The 22,985-nt window shown below is 46.7% G+C and overlaps 4 protein-coding genes across 4 annotated transcripts; 3 read left to right on the forward strand and 1 right to left on the reverse strand.

Annotated features, from left to right (window-relative positions):
* Positions 1-6: 6 nt before the first annotated feature.
* Positions 7-1,411, forward strand: LOC123181688 (uncharacterized). The gene is made up of 2 exons (XM_044594008.1): positions 7-795; positions 938-1,411. Exons 1-2 carry the CDS (start codon positions 26-28, stop codon positions 1,143-1,145), a joined length of 978 nt encoding a protein of 325 aa, XP_044449943.1. The 5' UTR covers positions 7-25; the 3' UTR covers positions 1,146-1,411.
* A 1,587-nt stretch (positions 1,412-2,998) lies between these two features.
* On the reverse strand, positions 2,999-6,529 carry LOC123181687 (8-amino-7-oxononanoate synthase). The gene is made up of 11 exons (XM_044594007.1): positions 6,254-6,529; positions 5,879-5,991; positions 5,675-5,782; positions 5,356-5,594; positions 5,213-5,254; positions 4,995-5,082; positions 4,781-4,914; positions 4,345-4,433; positions 3,880-4,030; positions 3,732-3,800; positions 2,999-3,483 (listed from the first exon to the last, which is right to left on the reverse strand). Exons 1-11 carry the CDS (start codon positions 6,447-6,449, stop codon positions 3,333-3,335), a joined length of 1,380 nt encoding a protein of 459 aa, XP_044449942.1. The 5' UTR covers positions 6,450-6,529; the 3' UTR covers positions 2,999-3,332.
* Positions 6,530-6,637: 108 nt separating this feature from the next.
* LOC123181686 (leucine--tRNA ligase, cytoplasmic) lies at positions 6,638-12,410 on the forward strand. Its single transcript, XM_044594006.1, has 3 exons — positions 6,638-6,829; positions 8,151-11,461; positions 12,010-12,410. Exon 2 carries the CDS (start codon positions 8,155-8,157, stop codon positions 11,443-11,445), a length of 3,291 nt encoding a protein of 1,096 aa, XP_044449941.1. The 5' UTR covers positions 6,638-6,829; positions 8,151-8,154; the 3' UTR covers positions 11,446-11,461; positions 12,010-12,410.
* A 4,885-nt stretch (positions 12,411-17,295) lies between these two features.
* LOC123169041 (ethylene-responsive transcription factor ERF039) lies at positions 17,296-18,638 on the forward strand. The gene has a single exon (XM_044586897.1). It carries the CDS (start codon positions 17,417-17,419, stop codon positions 18,251-18,253), a length of 837 nt encoding a protein of 278 aa, XP_044442832.1. The 5' UTR covers positions 17,296-17,416; the 3' UTR covers positions 18,254-18,638.
* Positions 18,639-22,985: the final 4,347 nt, after the last annotated feature.

Consider the following 22,985-nt stretch of genomic DNA (forward strand, 5'->3'; position numbering starts at 1 on the left):
GTGAGGTAGTGGTGGCTAGGCGGCCATGGCTGGAATGCGTGAGATGGCGATATTCTACTCACAGGAGCGCAGCTTCTTCCACCGGCTGGTGCGCGACCTCGGGCAGGAGAAGGAGCACATGAGGTGGGTGATCGCGCTCTGGCTCTGGTTCGAGGCCGATGGGAACGACAAGTTCATGCGCCGCGCGGCCGCGCTCCCGGGCCCCGTCGTGCTGCGCTTCGTCGACGAGGCGCTGGCGTGCCTCGCCCGCCTCGCCGGCCGCGTGCTCGCCGGCGCCAGCACGCTCCTCCCCTGCACCAACGCGCTCCTCAACAAGCCCATCGACGACGTCACCTACTTCGACGAGCACCGCGACAACATCATGCCCCGCGTCAAGTTACTGTACAAGACCGTCTGCCGCGTCGTCCTCGACGACGCCTGCGCCTCCGACAACGCCGTCTTCTTTCCCAGCAGGAGCAGCACCGCCTCCGCGCCGCGCGCCATCGGCACTCCCGTGCTCGCCAGCGCCGCCTCCCCACCCCCACAGACGCCAACGACGCCGAGGTTCGCCGACATGAACGCAATAGTGACGCCGAGGTTCTCCCAGCTGAACGCGATGGCGCCGCCGTGGGCCCCGATCCGGGTGGCGCCGCCGCACCACCTCCAGCCCCAGCCCCAGCCCCAGCACCAGCACCAGCACCAGCAGCATCAGATGATGATCGTCGACCGCCTTCCAGAGGAGTTCCGCTCGCTCTTCATCACCTTCTCCCGCGGCTACCCCATCGACAAGGACGACATCAGGGAGTTCTTCAACTCGTAAGCTCATCGCGCCGCCACTACTTATATATCATCAGCATATCTATCTCTGGTCAATATATACAACGCACGTACTTGCACGATGACCGTCATCATATATATGCATGCATGCATGCATGCATGCATGCATGCATGGATGCAGGCTGCACGGGCGCCCGTGCGTGGAGGACGTGATGGTGGAGAGGGCGGCGCCGGGGCAGATGCCGGTGTACGGGAGGGTGGTGCTGCAGAGCGCGGACATGATCCCGGTGCTGCTCGGGGGCGAGCCGACGGCCAAGTTCATCATCAAGGGCAGGCACCTCTGGGCCAGGGTCTACGTGCCCTGCTCCAGGCACACCTTCCAAGCCTGAATGCTCGATCCATCCATCCATCCATGCATGCAGCTACCTGGCCTACAATTAAGCTGCGTGCATGGAGCTGGAGCTTGAAGATATGCCATGGCACAGTCAGTTACCCGGTTCATATGCTACCTACTACTCCATCGATTGGTCCAGAGACTATGCTCGAGAGATGAGACAACCATCGATCGATATACATATGTGTGTCCAGTTTGTGCTTTGTGCTTGTCTTAATTATATCGGATATATGGAATAAATGTGTGTTTACTTCCGTTTGATACATGAAAGTATTTATATATGTTACTCTGGGGTATTATACTTGTTAGGCTGGTCATAGTGGGGAGTATCATATACTAGTATCATGCATATGATACTAGTGTATGATACTACATTCATAGTGCATAGTAACATAGATTAGTACTCCCTCCGTCACAGTTTAGAAGGCACAGTTAAATTTGCGTGCGTTTTCACAATAGACAAGGTTTAGGGCGCATTGCATTTATTTCTAGTAGCTAATTAGTACTCCGATATACTATTTTTATATGCATGCGTAGTGTGAATGCTATTTTTTAGCCCATCTCACAACCAATAGATAACCACCTAGGTCCAAGATAATTTTCAAGCGCGCCTTCTAAACCGTGACGGAGGGAGTATCATAGGTGGTCTCATTTATTGCCATGCATGACACATAGTAGCATAACATTTATTATCTTACGGTATCTACCTATGTTACTATAATCATCTCTCTCTTCTTTAATTGACTGCCCCATAAGCATGTTTGTGAGTCCCAAGAGCATGTTGCTACTTATGTTACCCCCACTATGGCCAGCCTTAGGTCCACCAGGGCCTCCATAATGCCAAGCCCCTCAATGCTTCTTTTGTTTGATCAGCTGATCTCGATCAGGCCCTGGTTTGAGATAGCGGGGATTATTTCCTGTTCCTGCCAGAATTCAACACTTCATTGCCTCTTTGGTTCAAAGGATTTTTATAGTAGGATTTTGGGAGGATTGAAAAAATTAGGAGTTAGTTCTAGGTTGGTCGTTTGATTCGTATGATTGAATCTATAGGGATTTCCATAGTAAATCTTAGCATCCACTCCAATCTGCTGGAAAATTTCTTTGTTTTTCTTGTGATGCAATCAAACAAACTCCAAAGTCAAATCATGTAGGATTCAATCGGGCATGACACTCTAAGGCCTCCTTTGGTTCATAGGATATGAATATCGTAGGAATAGGAAAAATCATAAGAAATTCGATGACATGTATGTCAATTATATGGAGAAAGAGATGACATTCGATGCATAGGATAGGAATTTTTCATTGAGTCTAGGGTAATATTTTTTATTCCTTTGAAATGTGAATGATTGGTTCCTATCCTACATAGGAATAGAAATCCATTCATACAAACCAAAGGGCTCCGAAGGAATTTTACCTTGAAGATTCTATCCTATAGAACTCCCACAAAATTCCTAGAGACCAAAGGAGGCCTAATCATGTGTTTTTCCTATTCCGGTGTTTTTACAATCATGCGAATCAAATAAGTCCAGACCTCCTTTGGTTTAGAGGAGAAAAAGGATAGAAATTTTGTAGGCAAAATTCCTTTGGAGCCCTTTGCTTTGTTGGAATGGATTCCTATTCCTGTGTAGGATAGAAATTAATCCTTCACATTTCAAAGGCCAATGGAAAAATCCCTACCCTAGAAATCAAGTGACATCTCTTCCCCTTTCCCTATAAGAATTGAGATACATCTCACCTCACGTCCTATGGTTTCCTATTCCTATAATATTCCTATCCTATGAAGTGGAATTTCCCACAATATTCCTGTGTTCCGAACAGGCCACTAGTTATGCGAATCGGACAGTTTCATGTGAAATCCCCTCAAAATTCCTGCATTCCAAACAGGCTGTTGTTTACCAGACAGTTCGGTAGCCTCTACTTACATGGCGGCACCAAGGATGTTTCCAGTTACAGAACAGTCTCAAGCTCCCAATATGGAAACTACCCAAATCCATGTCTACATCAATAGTATCTTTCAGGGTAGTATGCCTTAGAAGATCATACATACAATTGTGGAAACATTTTTGTCGTGTGTGATATGAATGATCATGTCAACATCTACCGAGCTATTCCCCATGGGCATTTTCTCCAATGTAATCCAGCACATCTAGTGTCACCGCCTACAAGCTTCAATTCACGCTGCTTAAAGTTTTGATGCCACGACATAGCTCTGCTCAGCATGCCCTTCGACAAAACTCTGCTTGGCATGTTTGTCAGATAGCCAGGGATTGAGCGCATCGACCAGCCTTTTGATGTCATCAGGCGAATGAGAAGCACTCAGAGTTATTCGCAGCCTGCCAAGAGATTCATGGTCAGTTAATCTTGATCAAGGTAGGTGATTATATTTACTAAAATCGAGCAGGAATTCATCTATACAAAGATGTGCACGCAAAAAAAAAAAATTTGTTAATTATAATAATGTGCTATACACTCTTGGTCGTACAGTCCTAGTCCAGTTACTCGTGGTTGCAGGTTTTAGATTGGTGAAGTTCATGACCGGACAGTGGATTGCAAATTGAAAAAAACAGGAGAGAGGAGGGACCTGCATGAGTTGGGCGGGACGGTGGGTGGTCGAATTGGTGTAACATGAAATCCAGATCTTAGCATATGCCTGCAGTCCAAAGATGGAATAATTAGGAACATAAGATGACCCAGACTGGCACTAAATAAAATTGGAAGGAAGAGATAACCTGCCAGCCCTAAGTGCTGCTTCTTCACTTCCTACTACTATGGAAATTATGGGACTGGTTATATTGAGTTTAGTCAAGGATGCAAAATACTGCACATGCCTCCAGACCAATGATCTCCGCCATCGTTCCTTCCTTGAGACATGGAGCGCCGCTGGAATCAGAAAACAGCACAGATATTTGAAGCAATGTAATAGTTTCTCGTTCAGAAAAATGCAAGTCCCTGATAACTATAGTTTCTTAAACTAGCTGAAGTGTTTGTATCCGGTTATCATTCTTACTGACCAATGTGAAAGCACTAGACATCATTTTAAGCATTTCCTAATGAAAAGAAGGCGAGAGAAAATAATGATAGAAATAAATATTGGACCTCAGCTCATTAAATGGAACACAACAATGACAGACCGCTAGCTTGCGATATTCATTTTAGAGGGTTCTATGACATAGTAGGTATGTTGTGAATATTACCTTGAACAGAAGCAACTACTGGCACTGGCAAAGCAGTTGAAAAAATGAACGAACGACCTCGCGACTGAATTAAACTCTTCCACCGGGTGCTGCTCAACACATTCCAAAACTTTAGTTATTAGAAGTACACTATCAAGATATCATAGTAAGTCCAAAGTGTAGGGAAGCCATGCAGTGTGGAGTGCTGATATTCCGAAGTCCAGTGTCCAGTACCATAAACTATATAGTGTTGCAGATGTGCAAAACAAGTTATCTCCTGTTCATTGAATTATAAGCATGCGGCACTGTGGTGCAAATTTGCCAAAGCTAACTTAGATGACATGATCCAGAACCTTGAAAATCACTTTATATGATCTTTTTTTTAAACTAAAATCAGTACCGCAATGTACAGAAGTGTGTGCACTCGTACTACAACCTGATCTAAGTGTCTGCTTACCTGCATGCTACAAACCCACCCTGGCAGCCAGCAGCCTTGCTTAAGGTCCCAACACTTATGTCAATTCCACTCTCACATTCCAGCAGCTCGGGTACACCACCACCATTATCACCACAAACAAGTGTTCCATGGGCCTGTTCAAGGAAAATCACAACAAAATCGATCACTAAGAAACTCTGCAAAAATGTATCAGAGGGGATAAAAAATTACTAACATCATCGATGACCAATAAAAATCCATACTTCCTGCGTAGTTCCACAAGTTCAGGTAATGGAGCAAAATCACCATCCATGCTAAACAAGCTGCAGTGTATCAATAAAAGAGCATCTGAATTTGGTGCGACATTATGCATGCACAAGCATGCCTCTACTACTTCACAGAAACATAAATATACTTCTTGAGTGAGGAAATTAAATTTGACAAAAAACTTGCCTATCTGTGACAACAACTTTCTTTTCTATTGAGCAACTGGACCTGCACAGATAATGATATTGTATTTGCAGCTATCTCAGTTCATGGTTACATATGGCATATTATGCAATAATGATATTATGACTGAGAAATGAAAAACATACAGGAGGAAATCAAGATGGGACATGTCACAGTGCTTGTAGACAAATACTACAGCTTCTTGCTGTCGCTCAATAAGGCGAATCCCATCAATGATCGAAGCATGATTCAGAGCATCTGAAAAAATAGCAATTCTCTCATCCTTTGCGGGTTTCCTGCCAACTGCCAAAAGAGAGCTGATACTTCCCAGAGCAGTCATCACAGCCATATTGGCAGAAAATCCGGTGGGGCAGAGAAGGCAATCCTGTAAAAAAAACTATAAAATGAGGATGCAAAACTTGTGAAATAATGACTACTTGAACTAAAAAAACTGTGACGCTAGACCTCTTTTTTCTTCAACTCTGCCAATGATTCCTCCACCGATTTGTGATAAGTAGTATACCCACATATCAATGCGGAGCCTCTAGGGCCCATGCCGTACTCTTGAGCTGCCTAGCAAACGCACCCAATCGTTAGCTCAAGCAGAGACTCGTCGATTCAGAGTACTCTACAGTCCTGACAATCGCCACGATTGCAGAACTTGCACACCTTTGCTGCGGCCTCACGGACTGCCGGATGTGAGCTGAGTCCCATGTAGTCATTCCCGGAGAAAAGAATGAGCTTCTCACCCAGCTCCTCTTCCTGGCCACTGGCCTCGCCACCTAAACCAAACGTGCCCATGAACAAGCCATGTAGTGAGCACTACCAGTAAATCTTGAAAGTGCAATATAACCAGAAACTATAAATAAATAAACACAAATAAACTCTGGAGCGTTGTTCTTTCTTTTTGCAAACCATATCCTAACAGCTAACAGGGACACAGTCACACAGCAAGGCAGCAAGCAACACGCAGAAAGAATTAAGCAGATTTGTCTAGGGTGTTATTGCGAGCAAGTGAGCGGTATTAAGCTGCCTGCTGCAGACCTTCGGCGAGCCACTGGTGGAGGGTGGCGCGGTCGAGGCGGATCTCGACGGCGGCGCGGTCCCACGGCCCGGGGCCTGGGAAGGTCTCCGGCGGCGCGGGCGGCAGCGCCAGGGAGATGGGCCGCGTAGCACGCAGGAGGCTCCTGGACGCCAGCTCGCCGAGCGCAGCGTCCACGAGCGCGTCCCATTGCGCCATTCTGTCGAACAGGCGGCCGCCGCTTCCTCCTCGCTGGTGGTGGGACGGAGAGGACGAGGCGCGGACACGGAGAAAGGTCACATAACAGAGCGGTTGGCCCACGCTTCAGTGACCAGCACATCAGCCCAACCAGGATCAGCCCAAGTTAAAGACTATATTGGGCCGCAGGCCCACAGCCGATTGTATTGTACTCGGCCCCGTGACGCTCATCGTGTCTCAGTTTCCCTGAAAAAACAGTAGTCGTGTCTTGGTCAAGCCGCCTTGAGCTTTCCCTCGAAAAAAGGAGACCGCCTCCACCACCACCAGCTCTCCACTCCGGCGACTCGAGCGCTCCTCTCGCCGGTGGGCGGTGGTTCTGCGCGGCGGTTGCTCGCGTGTAGGTGCGAGCCCTCTCGCCCTCCTGACTCTTCCTCTCCCGATCTCAGACACGAAGTCCCTCGTCTGCACGCTTGTTTTCAGTAGCCTCTGTTTATGCTTGGCTTCTGCTACGTCCTGTCACAGTTATGCCGGATCCGTCTATTATACTCGCGCGTGGTGTTCCGGCCTAGTTTCCGATGTGTTTCGTGCCTGATTTTGTGATGAACTGATGATGGCATGCTGTTGTTCTCGCTTTCGCGTGGTAGGGTTTCAGTTCAGCCCCTTTATTTTGAGCACGATGGAGGCGAAATAGCTCTACCATGGTTGATTTTACAAATTGTTCTGTGATATTTTCTGTAGACCTAGAATATAACATGATTGTGGCATGCTTCTTTAGTTCATATGGGAGAACTGTGACTGTCCTTACCGGCTGATTTTATTTTGGCAAACACATTGATGGATTCCTGTCTTTTCTAGTGTGATTGCTTTTCTTCGAGCCATGAGCTTGGGATTTGAGAATGATTCTTAGCTCTTGTCAGTTGCCAGTTTGTCACTGGGTATGCAGTAATTTGTCTTTGGATTATCTACTTCTTGTTGCTTGCGTAGTTCAGAACTGTTGTTATTTTTCTGAAAATCTGTGAGTTTGGACGGGGAAATTCGAACAGCATATATTTCATAAGGGTCAAGGATGTGGAACTTATGAATACTTGTGTTTACGAGTTTGCACGTGACTGTGTGCTTTTAATATTTTAATTGGCAGTTTATATACATTGCGTGTTCTTGTTCAGGCTCTCTGTTATGCGGCCTGCCGGCCCACCAATATAAGAGCTGGTTCGCGAGAAAATGATGTTTGGGGATTTTTCACTTTGATTGGTGTCACGTCATGATTTTTTTTGCTCCAGTTGTTATTGTTCTTGTCAAGTTGCTGACTTGCTGTACTGTGTGGATATATAGTTTGCGTGCCATCTACTTATATAGAGTCATGAAAACATTGACTTTATTCTGCTTTTACATAGTGCTTGCTCGTAATTTTAGGACTTTAGGTATATATGCAAGTTTTAGCCAGCAGAGTTTGTCTCAATTTTAGATTTAGATGTCAAAAATTGTTTGAGTGTCCCCTGTTGGTGAGTTTTCGTATGGTTCCGGTACCTCTGTTACAGAATGGCTTCATCTCATTGACTTCATTAAGCATTACTATGTTTCTTATGTTGGAAAACTGAGAAATTAAAAGCAGATTGCACCATGCTGCTATTTTTTACATTGAATATGTACAATTTATTCCGGAATAATGTACATGAAATCAAGAAGCTTGCCTCTGATACCTGTTTTTTGTTGAACAATCAGGAAAATGTCATCAAATCCTGAAGAAGGCAAGCGTTATGCACGCAGAGACCTTTTGCTCAAGATCCAGTCAGATGCTCAAAAGTGTTGGGAGGATAGCAAAGTTTTTCATGCTGAGCCGGGCAATAAATCTCCAGGCCCTGGTGAAAAATTCTTCGGCAACTTTCCGTATCCTTACATGAATGGATTGCTTCATTTGGGACATGCGTTCTCATTGTCCAAGCTTGAGTTTGGTGCTGCATACCACAGACTCCGTGGCTCAAATGTTCTATTGCCATTTGCTTTCCACTGTACTGGGATGCCAATCAAGGCCTCAGCTGATAAGCTGGCCAGGGAGATACAACAGTATGGAAACCCTCCAGTGTTTCCTCAACCAGAGAATAATAATTCAAGTGCTGAAGTGGCAGATGATAGAGAAGTTGAGCAGGCTTCTGCCGTTACCCCAGATAAATTTAAGAGCAAGAAATCTAAGGCTGCTGCAAAGACAGGCATGCAGAAGTTCCAATGGGAGATCATGAAGAGCTTTGGCCTGTTAGATGAACAAATTGCCAAATTTCAAGATCCTTATCACTGGTTGACCTACTTCCCTCCGTTGGCGGTGAAAGACCTTAAGGACTTTGGCTTAGGTTGTGATTGGAGGCGTTCATTCATAACCACCGACATGAATCCTTTCTATGATGCTTTTGTTCAATGGCAGATGAGAAAGCTCAAGAAAATGGGGAAAGTTGTCAAGGACCTGAGGTACACAGTCTACTCCCCATTGGATGGCCAACCTTGCGCCGACCATGACAGGGCAACAGGTGAAAATGCACAGCCACAAGAATATGTGCTGATTAAAATGGAGGTGATTCCACCTTTTCCCCCAAAGTTGAAGGTCTTGGAAGGAAAAAATGTTTATTTGGCAGCAGCTACATTGAGACCAGAGACTATGTATGGCCAAACAAACTGTTGGGTGCTGCCTAATGGAAATTACGGGGCTTTTGAGGTCAATGATGCCGATGTCTTCATTCTGACAGCAAGGTCTGCTCTTAATCTTGCATATCAGAATCTATCCAGGGTCCCCGAAAAGCCAACCTGCTTAGCTGAGCTTTCTGGCAACGATTTGATTGGTTTGCCATTGAAGTCTCCTCTTTCCTTCAATGAAATCATATATGCGCTTCCCATGCTCACTATCTTTACAGATAAAGGTACTGGCATTGTGACTAGTGTTCCAAGCGATTCGCCAGACGATTTCATGGCACTGCAAGCTTTAGTCACAAAGCCGGCATTGAGAGCAAAATTTGGAGTCAAAGACGAGTGGGTTCTTCCATTTGATATTATACCAATAATCGACATTCCTGGATTTGGAGACAAGTCAGCTGAGAAGGTGTGTGTTGATCTTAAGATTACGAGCCAATATGACAAGGAAAAACTTGCTGAAGCGAAAAGGATGACATATCTTAAAGGGTTTACAGAAGGAGTGATGGTTGTAGGGGAGTACAATGGCAGAAAGGTTGAAGAAGCAAAGCCACTGATTAAGAACAAGCTTTTGGAAGAAGGCTTGGCTGTTTTGTATAGTGAGCCTGAGAAAAAAGTTATGTCAAGATCTGGTGATGAGTGTGTCGTTGCTCTCACAGATCAATGGTACATAACTTATGGTGAGGTTGAATGGAAGCAGAAGGCGGTCAAATGTTTGAAGAACATGAATACATTCTCAGCTGAAACTCGTAATGGGTTCGAGCATACATTGGGCTGGCTGAACAAGTGGGCTTGTTCACGTTCTTTTGGCCTAGGTACTCGCATTCCATTTGATGAACAGTTCCTTGTAGAATCTCTTTCTGATTCAACCCTATACATGGCGTATTACACGATTGCGCATCTTCTACAAAATGGTGACATGTATGGAAAAGAAAGATCTTCTATTAGGCCAGAGCAAATGACGGATGAGGTATGGGATTATGTTTTCTGTGATGGTCTGGCACCCAAAAGCGACATCCCTCCTGCTCTGTTGAGCAAAATGAAGCAAGAATATGAGTACTGGTATCCCTTGGATATTCGGGTATCTGGTAAGGAGCTTATCCAGAACCATCTGACATTCAGCATTTACACTCATACAGCACTCCTTCCAGAGCATCATTGGCCTCGTGGCTTCCGCTGCAATGGACATCTTATGCTTAACTCTGAGAAAATGTCCAAGTCCACAGGGAATTTCCAAACTCTTGGGCAGGCCATTAAAGAGTACTCTTCAGATGCCACCAGGTTTGCCCTTGCTGATGCGGGTGATGGTATGGATGATGCAAATTTTGTCACTGAAACTGCAAAATCTGCCATCATGAGGCTTACAAAAGAAATTGCATGGATGGAAGAGGTTATAGCTTCTCAATCTTCTCTGAGATCTGGTCCTCCCTCTACTTATGCTGACCATGTGTTTGCCAATGAGATCAACATTGCTGTGAATGAAACCGAGAAGAGCTACAATTCCTTTATGTTCAGAGATGCCTTGAAGTCTGGGTTCTATGACCTACAATTGGCTAGAGATGAGTACAGGCTCTCTTGTGGAGCGGCAGGCATGAATCGTGATTTATTGGTGCGGTTCATGGAAGTTCAGACGAGGCTCATCACCCCAATTTGTCCACACTATGCTGAACATGTGTGGCAGAATATCCTAAGGAAGGAAGGTTTTGCAGTAAAGGCTGGATGGCCTATCGCAGACACTCCCGATCCTACTCTAAGAATAGCAAACAAGTATTTACAGGATTCAATTGTTTTGATGAGGAAGCTGCACCAGAAGCAAGGATCAGGCTCCAAGAAACCCAAGAAGGGCGCGGCACCACCTCGGGCCGCAGAGAACAAGCTCACTGTCGGTCTCATATATGTCAACGAGCACTATGACGGATGGAAAGAGCAATGCTTGAGGGTGCTTCAACCGAATTATGATAGCCAAACACGTTTGTTTGCCCCTGACGAGGACATTAGTGAGGCACTGAAGAATTGCTTCGTTGAACATGAAGCAAGCTTCACACAAGTCCAGAAGCTCTGCATGCCTTTCATCAGGTTCAAGAAAGATGAAGCAAGGACTATTGGTCCCCAAGCTTTGAATTTGAAGCTTCCGTTTGGTGAAATGAACGTGCTTGAGGAGAACCTGGAGCTGATCAGAAGGCAGCTGGGCCTTGAGCATGCAGAGGTGCTGTCAGCATCTGATGGAGCTGCTCGTGCCAGAGCTGGACGGCATGTTTCTGTGCTGAACAACAACCCGCCTTCCCCTGGGGAGCCAGTTGCAATATTCATGAGCAAGCAGGAGTTCGAAGCCCAAAACTAAGCTCAGCTTCATCGATGTAAGTCGTAGTATTATCTTGCCTTACATGTTTGCAGCTTGGCCATTTCATGTTAGTCATGAGTGTAATTATTATGAGAATAAATGTAGGTTGCATTGCACTGTTGTGGCCTGAAACTCGTTCCTCCTTGTGATGGTTTGCTCTACTGTTAAGGCTCAATTTGCTTCTAGATTAATGTGTTTAGTCAGATTACATGCACATGCACCCATGTGTACACAAGTTCTGCTATGCTTTTTGGCTGCACTGAAACCAAGTTCTAGAATGTTCAGAAGAAAACAAGTTCTGCACCGAAATCTCTGTTCATTTACCATGCCTTGTATGTGATATGTATGGGGCTTTTTACCTGTCGTGGCAATCCTGTGTGTTACATGTAGCTTGGGAAATCATGTATATAAATGAGTGAATCGAAGAGAGGTAAATATCACTTTTGACATTGTGTGTTTGTTATGCGATTTATGGATTTATCTGTTGCGGCACTCCTATGTGCTATATGCTGCTTGAGGTCATGTACGAAATGTGCTGAGGTTCTTCTTCCTTTGGATGAATAGGTGAGGAAAGGACAGTTGGCGTGCTTGACTGTGTGAGGATCCAAGAAGGTTAAGGATTCAGAAATGGTAGGCATACTGTTTGATGTGGCTGTTCATTCATGGGAGTGACTTCGAATTCTTCATACGCAAGAACTGAGGAAGTGCAGTCATTGGGAAATTGTATCATACTTGCACGCGTTGACACGTAGGACGCCCACGATCAGTCCCGCCTGCAGCCTGACATGACATGTTAATTTGGCAGGTTTCCTGTGTTTAGACTTGAACGTACTGTTTAACCTCGTGTGGATATTACAAAGGAATAGGTTGATGCGTGAGAAGGGTTCCTGAGCTCCATGCTCTTGTACAAGCTGATCCTGTCTACTCTCTCCGTTAAAAAATAGATGACTCAACTTTATACTTAAGTTAGTATAAAGTTACTGTCAGCTCAAAATGCTCTTGTCATTCTCAGTTTTTTTTACCCTTTCCAAATGCAGTGGAGGCCATCAGTTGTGTGCTCCATGCATGTGTTTCTTTAGTGCGCTGTACTCCAAACGAGAGACCGAGAGCGGGGGAAAAGGAGAGGAAGAAGAAGCAAATTAAACCATACTGTATGTTACAGAACACTAGTGTAATTGATCATGTAGATCGATCTGTTGGCTCCTGTTGTGACAAGGTCGTGGTGGTGCTTGCTCGTTATGGCACCGCTTGCCACACTGAGCACCACACAGGAGGACGAACGAAGTGAACTGAACTGAGCAGAGGAGCGTCAGGTCAGTCGATCAATCAACGTAACGTCGTGCCAGCTCCTCCGGCCGAGAAGCGCGGACTCGGACGGCCACACCCCCACGCATGGCGCGAGCCTATTGGGCCGAAGCCCAATCAGTCGCCGTCGGGGGAGACGCCCGCCAGTGCCGCCGGGCCATGCCATGCCATGCCAGCGTACACGCCACTGTGGCTCGTTCGCCTCGCCGGTGCGCGTGGCGTGCGCCGCGCACATGGGGATGGGGGAGCGAGCGGCGCCGAGGCGAGGACGCGCGCGGGGCTGCCGGGCACATGGTCAACCGGCACATGCCGCCCCCTGTGCGCGCTGCGACTCCGTGCTCCGCACCGCGGCGCGTTCGTGGCTCACCCTCCACCTGGGGAGGGGGCACGCGGGTGCGGCACCGCCACCCACCACGACGCACCGGCGCCCGGGCCTACGGACGATCTCCTCTCCGGCGACCGATGGATCCCGCACAGGGGCCTGTCGCTCGGCCAGCCGGGCTGCACCTGCACACACCCACAGGAGGCCACGCGTTCCACGCCATGTTACGCACAGTCCATGGGTCAAGCACGCACAGTGGCGATACACATATAAAATATCTTTTTTGCCGGGGACCGCAGCCGGGTAAGTAAAATCCCTGACCTGAAGATCGAACAAGCTTTTGGAAGAAGCTTATTAAAAAGGGGTCCCAAGGAATGATGGGAAGTGCAGAAGCAACCGTGGCCGTGGCCCGTGGGTAAACGCCTAGGACCTCATAGGCAAATTTAACAATTTTGACACGTGGATGAAATCAAATCACAGAATGAACTGCCCGTGAAACTATTTCACGCGGCTGACCTGTGGCGCCTAGCTCTCAGGCGCTGCACTAGTGCAACGCCTAGAAGCTAGGCGCTACACTGTATAGTGTGGCGCCTAGCTCTCAGGCGCTGCACACTGATTTAGTAATTTTCGGATCACACGGGTGCGACGCTGGCCGTGTAGCGCCTATCTATGAGGCGTTGCACAGTGTAGTGTGGCGCCTTCGTGTCGGGCGTCACACAAAAAGGTCAGGCGCGTGAAATAGTTTCACGGACAGTTCATTCTATGATTTGATTTCGTTCATAGGTCAAATTTGTCAAATTTGCCGACCTCAGAACCAGGGGGCACGCACGACACGATCACTGCACATGGTACGGCGCCATGCCATGCCACCCGGACCCGGTCGATCTAGAAGGAGTCAGTAGCCTGACAGGATCAAAATAAGCAAGCAGCATCATGGTAAACGCAGGCACCAACATGCGCTGCAATTTGCAGGAAGCCAACTGCGAACGCAATCCCGACCGATTAGTTATATGGGAATCCAAGGAAACCCCGGCCCAATTATAGGGGCTCGCCTCACTCGCCGCCACAAAAATCCAAGGAAACCGAGCAGGCAAAGCAAGCCTATTTTGCTTGCAGAGAAGAGAAGAAAGAGCGTGCTCGTGCAGGGGCGTTCCGAAAGCCAGCCCCGGGCCCGACCAGGAGACCATCGCCTCGCTGGCTCTCCTCCATGTGCTCCGATCCCAATGCCATATTGCCATCCATCCACTGATCCACACACTAGCATGGTGTACAATATGCTTCACCATGCGCCTGCCTCTTGCTTTTCCGGTTCTGCACTGCATGCATGGGCAGGCAGCCATTTTCACATCACAGCTTGGCTTGCGGCAGGTGGTACAAGCGAGTTCGTTGTCTCCACTCTCCTTTGGCAGCTAAAGCCAAGCCCAGTGGGCACACTGGACAGCAACATCAACGTGCGACTCCTCCCTCCAGCATAGCCTGCGTGGGTGAGTTGTAAAAACATGCAAACAGGTGTGGGAGGAGGGCGGTGTGCAGTGTGCTAGCTTTGGCCTTTGGGGATGGATGGATGGGCTAGTTGTGTCACCAGCAAGGCACCAGCCACCACCACGGGTGGTGGTGAAAGGAACAGACCGTTGTACATGTCCCTACCAGCTTCTTCCGGGAAATGGGCCCAAACTGTCAGCTTAAAAAAAATGGTTTTGAAGTCATTCAACAAGATTGGATTTCTTCTGGACAAAGAAGGGCAAATGGATAGAGTGAGACGATTCGGTGGCCAGGTGCACCTGCACCTAGGCGTGAACAGTAAATTCAAACAAAATAGCAAAAACATTCAAGAAACAACTGAATTTTGTTGGCGTCCAAGATGCTCCAATGCGCTACGTGCATGCAAAAATTCATGGTAAAATGAGATTCGAGGAGTCTTGGAAAAAAAAACTGGTCTCAAAGAAACTTTGAAAAAGAACATTGTACAAAGTTGATTTTTTTAGAGTTCCTCAAGTGTCGTATCTTCTTCTTTTTTTTGCAGAAAAAGTGTCATATCTTCAATGTCAAAACAATTTAGTTCTTTTTTGTTTTCTTCACTATTGTTTTTAGATACTGTTCATCGGGTGAAGATGAGCCTGGGCTCAATCACGAATTACCGAAACGAATATGGATTATTTAGAACAGAGGTGCTACTGGTGTACTGCAAATTTTTTTGGTTGCATGAGGCCATCACATCACATCACATTGGGGCACTGGTACGAACTTGATGCTGATGTGTGCCTTCCCTGTGGCGTGCACATCAAAATGGCGTGCGAGTTTTACACGGATTTACCCAACATGCACATCAACCGATCTACTCCCTCCGTTTCTAAATACAAGTCTTTTTAGACATTTCAAATGCACTACAACATACGGATGCATGTAGACATATTTTAGAGTGTAGATTCATTCATTTTGCTCCGTATGTAGTCACTTGTTGGAACCTCTACAAAGACTTATATTATGGAACGGAGGGAGTATGTGATATTGTTTCTTTTTTTGTAAAGGAGTGATATTGTTTCTTTTACAAGACCGAATTTGCAAGGAGATATCTCTTTTGCTATTTTCGACATCACACTCATGTGAATATCTTAGAGAATTCACTAAAATAAGAACCATGTATGTCTTGATTTTTTCAAGAATGAACCCTACTGTGACGTACGTGAAGAACAACACATCGTGTTAAAAAAAAAACTTTTTGTATAACGATCGAAGAAGGTTCATGAATTTTTTTAATTAAAATGGTGCTATTAATTCGTGGTCGCCGGGAACTTTCGCAAACCTTAGCCAGCAATAATTGCACATTATTTGCCCTTATATTGTGGTACTAATGTGCAACTTGGGTAGAAGGTTTGATGCAATTATTACTTCCAGGTTATATGTGGGATGATATAAGACGGTGATGATCATGTGTTTAATGAAAAGTTTGGAAATCTAACTAATAATTAAGAAAGTTTCGACTAATTTGTGAACAGATATTCTCAGTTTTGATTTTTTTTTGGAAAATTTCCATAGTACACCGAACTTAACACCAACTCAGATCTAGAATTGGCCTCGTCCAACATGAATTGACAAATAAAAGAGGACATCATACATATGAGCACACGTCTATTGCCCTAGTCCACAAGTCCACAACCACTCGAACTTGTACTGTTGAATATCTAGTGTTTACTGAAATGTTTGGAAATCTAACTAGACATTTCGCAAAGTTTCAATTAAACTTTAATAGATAATCTCAATTTAACCAAAAATCTCCATAGTACACCTAACTTAAGATGACTCGGATCTAGACCTGGTCTTATCCCATACGTGTCCACAAATAAGACATGACATCATACATATAAGCACCGCTTGTATACCAAAAAGTATTAAATGATAACACCTAGTGGCAGAGCCAGGAAAACTTAATTAGGGGGGCCAACTGATGTTAAATCTTGTTGGGAGGGCCAAAGCCAGCAAAATCATGATAATGCACAGAATTAGCAGCAGGTAATCACTTATGTGTGGAAAATTCTGCATGTTGGCCTGGGCCGGGGCCCCTGCCGGCACCCCCTGCCTCCGCCACTGATAACATCCTTCGCATGCTCTCATGCTCCCAATTTCATAAACACACATTTGAATGTTTTAAAAATGTGTGGATATTCACAAAACATGTGTCTACAACTATTTAAAAAAAAATCAAATACACATAGAGAAACAAAAGAAACAAAAACGTGAATAGTGTAAAAACGACACTACTAACGTATGTATTTTTTTATGTGTGTTTTTTCAATTTGCATTTGAAAATTTTAGGGACTGCAGATACTTTTCTTATGTACATTCATAAACAAAATCAGACCTTTGTGAACCATTTAAATGTGGGTTTTCTTTGTAAAAAGAAAAGTGGGTTTTCAAAATTAGGAGCATGGGAGCATGCATGTGAATGGTGGCATCACCTGATATTCTCCCTTGTCCTAGCTCCAAAGCCCACCACCACTCAAATTTGTACCGTTGAATCTGTGGTGCCAATTTTATGAAACGATGATGCATATCATGTAGTACCACAAGGCACCGAAAACCCAATGATGAACATGTGCCCTTGGAAACAAAACAGTGGGGACAACACGAGGGGGGCACCAAGCATATATATCGCCCTCCCATGGTTTCTTAATTAGCTTTTTCACCAGTAACCTTTTTTCCCACCTCTCTCTCTCTCATATAAACCCCCCACTGCAGATACGAACAGACACACACCACCGCAAGTCCAAGGCGGAGCGGCAAGAGCTCACGCTTGCAGCGAAACCATACTCTCCATCCCTCTTCGTGCGCCCACTGCACGCGGCCATGGCGCCCGCTCGGGAGCTCCAAGAAACCTCGTCGTCCTCGTCGTCATCGACGTCGTCGTATACGACCAGCTCCACGTCCATGTCGTGCTCGTCCACCGTCACGGACTCTTCGTCGTGCCCCTCCTCGCCGGCGAGCGCAGCCAATGCCGTGAAGGAGGCGCCGCGCAAGCGGCAGCTGGACGAGGGAGAGGGAGGGCGTGAGGAGACGGAGGAGGGGAAGGCGACGACGACGAAGAAGAAGAGCAAGCGGAGCAGCGACGGGAAGCACCCGGTGTACCGCGGTGTGCGGATGCGGGCGTGGGGCAAGTGGGTGTCGGAGATCCGCGAGCCGCGCAAGAAGTCGCGCATCTGGCTCGGCACCTTCCCCACCGCCGAGATGGCCGCGCGCGCGCACGACGTCGCCGCGCTCGCCATCAAGGGCGCCCGGTCCGCGCACCTCAACTTCCCGGAGCTCGCCGACGTCCTCCCGCGCGCCGCCTCGCCGGCACCCAAGGACGTGCAGGCCGCCGCCGCATTGGCCGCCGCGTTCACGTCTTCGCCGCCGCCCATGTCCACGGATCAGTCGGAGGAGGAGGAGGGCCTCATCCAAGAGGAGACCGTCAAGAACGACGCCGGCGCGGACGCTACCGCGCCGCCGGAGTCTGCCGCCACGGCTACGAGCTGCGGCGCCGCCGCTGAGCAGGCGGAGGAGGAGGAGCTGCAGCTGTTCGACCTGCCGGACCTGCTCCTGGACATCGAGGACGGGTTCGGGTTCTCCACCATGTGGGCTCCGCTCCCCGACGTCGAGGAGGTCAATGCAGACCTCCGGCTCGAGGAGCCACTCCTTTGGGAGTAGTAGATGCTTGCGAAGACTAGATGATCAAATATACTAGGAGTACTTAATTGCTAGTGTAATCTCTTCTTTGCCTTTTTTTCTTTTCCTTCTTTTACTACTAGTGTTTTTTTTAGTTTGCCTTTTTTTTTTTACTTTGTTGGTTTAATAAGCACAAGGGAGTACGTAGTGATATACATATGCAAAAAAAAGTTTGCTACTACCACTACATGTTACCTGAGAGAGTTAATTATTACTATTACCACATAGTAATGTGTGGATCCTAGTGGTTTGACCTTGATAGATTTTAGGCGATGTACTCTTTGTAATGTGTGGATCGTTATGCTTGGAATACTCTTTGTACTGCATTGAGTTTCCCCAGAAAAATAATATATACATTTGAGTGTGATGCCATGGAGACTGAGATGAGAAGAAGGAATAGAATGCCGAGAAGCTCGAAGTTAAGAGGCCACTGAAGCTGACTTTGGAAACTTGATCTATTCCACCCCTCACTTGTTTATCATCAAGCGATGTTGCTCAACAAGAGGTGCTTTGCTACTGCCAGCGATTTCATGTTTCTTTATCAGCATTCAGATCCTGTCGTAAACACCATGTTGAACTTTATTAGTTAGTTTGCCAAGTGAAGTTGGGAGAAGAAGCTCTTTTACTGTTCAACAGCAGAAAAAAAAGGGGTTAAAATGTCAATTTGTGGATATGAGATTGTTTGGCTAGTGTTGGTCTCCTCCATGATCAAGCAAGCAAGCAGAGGCAGTGCAGACAAAAGGTGGCACTCCTCATGTGGCTCCAGTGCAGCATCTCATCATCTTCATCTTCTTCTTCTTCCTCTGGCTTCCCCTGCTTTTTTCTCCCTTTTGCCATCTGCTTTGGAAAGCTGCTGCTGATCAAGATGAGGGAATGAGATTCTTCTTCTGCTGCTGCTTCTTTTCCTTGTGGTAGAGAGAGATGAGGGAGGTTATTTTAAGCGTGGCCATCATTTCCAGTGAGAAAGCTAATGCTCCCACTTACCAAGCATGTGCCGGACAGAGCCCCTGGCTAGCTTGGCTGACCATGCATGCATTCTCTGCCCTTTCACTGGAGTTGAACACTGTTCCTCCAAACAAAGCAAGGGTGTCATCTTCATGGCTAGGCAAGCCACAACGGCCGCCTTAATTGCATCTCATCTCCCTGTTTCTGTTTCTGTCAGCTCAAATCAAAGCTCCAGTGCTAGTTCATCTACCATTCCCTACCACGGTGTCACCCAGGGTGCCACGTGGACGGCCGGGATATGCCCACGAAGGTTATGAGTGGACATGTGTTTTTTTCTTTTTGCCAAGTTTGCCCTACCAAAAAATGTATTTTTGGTTGCCCACAATTTAGCAAGCATTGTTGGTAAGAAAAATGATTTAGAGTAGGCAAAGAGTCGTTGTCATGCCATGAAATTAGCGCCATCCTAACAAAGACCCAGTTTTTCTTTTGTGAATTGTATAGCAAGAAATTTAGTACTCCCTCTGTAAACTAATATAAGAGCAGTGCTGCTCTTATATTAGTTTACAGAGGGAGTAGAATGGAATTTGGTCACCATCGAAACAATACGCTTGCGTAAATAAAAAACTACGGGACCAAACACTAAAGAGAAGATCGGCTCGTGCAATTACAACCCTGCCTCGCCGATCGGACGGCGGGCGGTGAAGTAGGTGGATGGCCCTCCGGGGGGTCTCTCAGCCGGCCATGGTGGAGGGTGACTCACCCGCTGGTTGCAGCCACGTCGGCAAGCGGACAATGGCATGACCGCGGCACCGATGGACCGCTCGCCGAGCTGGACTGCACTGCGCTGCGCTGCGCTCCGGCCGATACACTCATACACGTATGTACAGCGTACGCTGGACACGGATCCGGCCGTTTGTAGGTGAGGCATACGCACGTGGGTGCATGGTAGGGAGGGGCATCTGCCTACGTACTCGTATGTACTGTCGCGCGCGTAGGCGTAGAGACGCTCGTACGTACGCGTATACTACTACAGTCCAGGTGAAGCGGAGGGCGACGTGTCGCGTGAGCCCCGACTATTCATGAAAAGAGAAGGGGGGGAAACAAAAGGGGAGAGGGGAAAAGATCAAAAGATTGATGCGCCCCGCTGGATGCAGTTGTCACCCTCGTGTGCCATTAATTTGGCCAGCAACGCCCGCCGAGCCAACACCGAGTGAGCGGTCAGAGTCTCGAGGGACGCCCCGGGATGACGCCAGCAATGCGACCGTCCCAGCTCGGAGATTCTGGTTTCCGAACCCTGCTGCAGAAGAAGTAGATGCTCTGGCCTGATTAATTACCGGGATTCACATGAGTTTTGCAGGAAACGGGGTGTAAAGGCCCCAAGATAACCCTTCCTCCCCGGTGAAAAAACGGAATCTGACCGACTGATCAGGAGAAGCCGTAACCTGAGCTGATCGATGTGCCTGGCAGGAAGCGCTGAAAACGTTTACTTGCGCACAGCACCCGCTAACCAACGGGATCCATGTATTATTACCGCCATCATGCCAGGTGACAAATATTCCGGTGACCCGTTGCGGTCGACCTGCCCCCTCCCTCTCTCTCTGTTCCGCACTTTTTACGTAAGCTCTGTGGACTGCATGCTGGTTGGTTTGTACTGAGCTGTCAAAATGAACAGCCGCGGCGGTAAACGATCCTGTGGGAATTACGGGACAGGAGCTTGTCCTTTGCTGACTTTCCTTCAACCACGAGGGTAACTAGGGGAGAGTGACACATGCCGTACGTCGTAAGGTATCAGTCGCTGCTTTGCCATCAAGAAGCAGCGTTCGAGTATGAATACGGACGGGCATGTTGCTGATCGTACGATACCAAATCCCTGCATTCCTAACCGTTCCATGTTTACCGCCCCCTCTCCTCCCGCCACTTCATTAAGGTACGCCTATTCATTCTCCGAAGAAAGGAGGGAAAACTACGTATTCTAGTACTCCCTCTGTACCACAGTACTTGTTGCTGGAAAATTAGTACAAGTTTCCCAACTACAAGTATTTGAGTAGAGAGGCAGTACTAATTAAGCAGTTCTCATCATGTGTGATGGCAATATTATGTCAAAGAGGGGCTTTTGGCAGCGCAAATTAAGGCAAATCTTCAAAAGCCAGAGAGTATAAGGAACTGGACTGAGCAGCACCTTGCTTTTGTACCTGTAAATAATTTATTATTAATGAAAGTACCGTAGAACAATTGTTCTAGGGTCTCGGCTAAAAAAAATTAAGCAGTTCCCAATCGGGTCATGTTAATTAGACTACACATAGTGGAGCGTAACTTAGACTAGTAACACGTAATTATTATCTTTATAATTGGGAGTAACGTATGGGTGGTGTCATGCAACACTTCATCCAATAGGTTGTATATTCATTTTGTTTTGATATGTGTGATGATACCTATAATGTGAGTACCTATCTCTGTTACTCAAATTATTTCTCTTCTCATTAAATTATTTTCACATAAGCAAATTTGCTGAGTTGAACCCTATGTTACTGTTGAAATTACTCCCACAATGAACAGTCATAGGGCATCACTGCTTACTTTGTCCAAAGCATGGGCTCAATCAACACGAACTAGCAAGTTATTAGTGGTACCAAGGATCGGAGTACCGATTGGTCCGCCTGTTCCATTAATATTTGTCTTGCTTGTAGAGTCTGATCAACATGCTGCCCCATCCTTTTTCCCCCACGAGATCAGATTACACGGAAGCTAGCTAGAGACAGCAAGATCTGCGCACCCTGAGATGTTGCATGCACACTAGAGTCCCACAAAGCACACTGCTCATGAGTGCAAAGCAAGACCTCCCGGGATCTAAAGCAAATCTTTGAATCGCTAGTGTTTGTCGCAAAGTTGTGATCGCGGACCTGATCATGGCACTGCATTGATGCACAGGACAAGGGGAAATTAAAGTATCTATGATATCTGTCATATGTGCAAATATAATTTTGTTGGGCAAAGCTATTACACTGATTGAAGCATGATCGTGAACAAACAAGAATATCACATAGTACGTGCTGGCTACTCCCGGCTTGTGAGTTGTGGCTACAATTGACATGCTTGTTCATTTTTTCGACGAAGGAAATATTGATACCGACAAAATATCAACTACACTCGCAAAAAAAATAAAATCAATTACACTCTACCCTGCACCATTACGACCTCAAGAGCTATTCAAGATATCGAGGATGCGGACACCCAAATTATTACAAAATAAGAGGAAAAGGTGACCAATGGAACAACTCCAAAAAATAAGAACAACAACAACCATCAAAGACGACAACCTCAGGATATGTGCTCCAACAATGACGCCCCTAGGAAAAGAACGACCCAGGAGCGCCATCGTAACTGAACGTAACCACAAGGTTAGATCATGGGTTTTCACTTAGTAACAGTACAATCGAGATACTTGTTAATTAGTACTACCGGCACTGGGTTTTTCAAGACCATGCAAGAGAATTGTGTGCCTTTTGTATTAGAGGAGGAAAAGAGGTTAGGGCATCTTCAAGGTAGACCCGCAAAACTCCAGTATATGTTTGACTGTACACTTTACACTTTACACTTTTATTCACTTTTGCAATCCAACGCGGTTCTGCACAAGCCACCAGAGCACACAACGCTCGTCTAGCGCCGCGCAAGGGCAATGTACTACCAGCACTGGTCACCTAGCTAGACATGAACTGTTGTACTAGTAGCTAAGCTTGACCAAACGCCATCAATGCAAGGTGGTTTAGAA

The sequence above is a fragment of the Triticum aestivum genome, chromosome 1D, assembly GCF_018294505.1.
Source record: "Triticum aestivum cultivar Chinese Spring chromosome 1D, IWGSC CS RefSeq v2.1, whole genome shotgun sequence".
NCBI lineage: Eukaryota > Viridiplantae > Streptophyta > Magnoliopsida > Poales > Poaceae > Triticum > Triticum aestivum.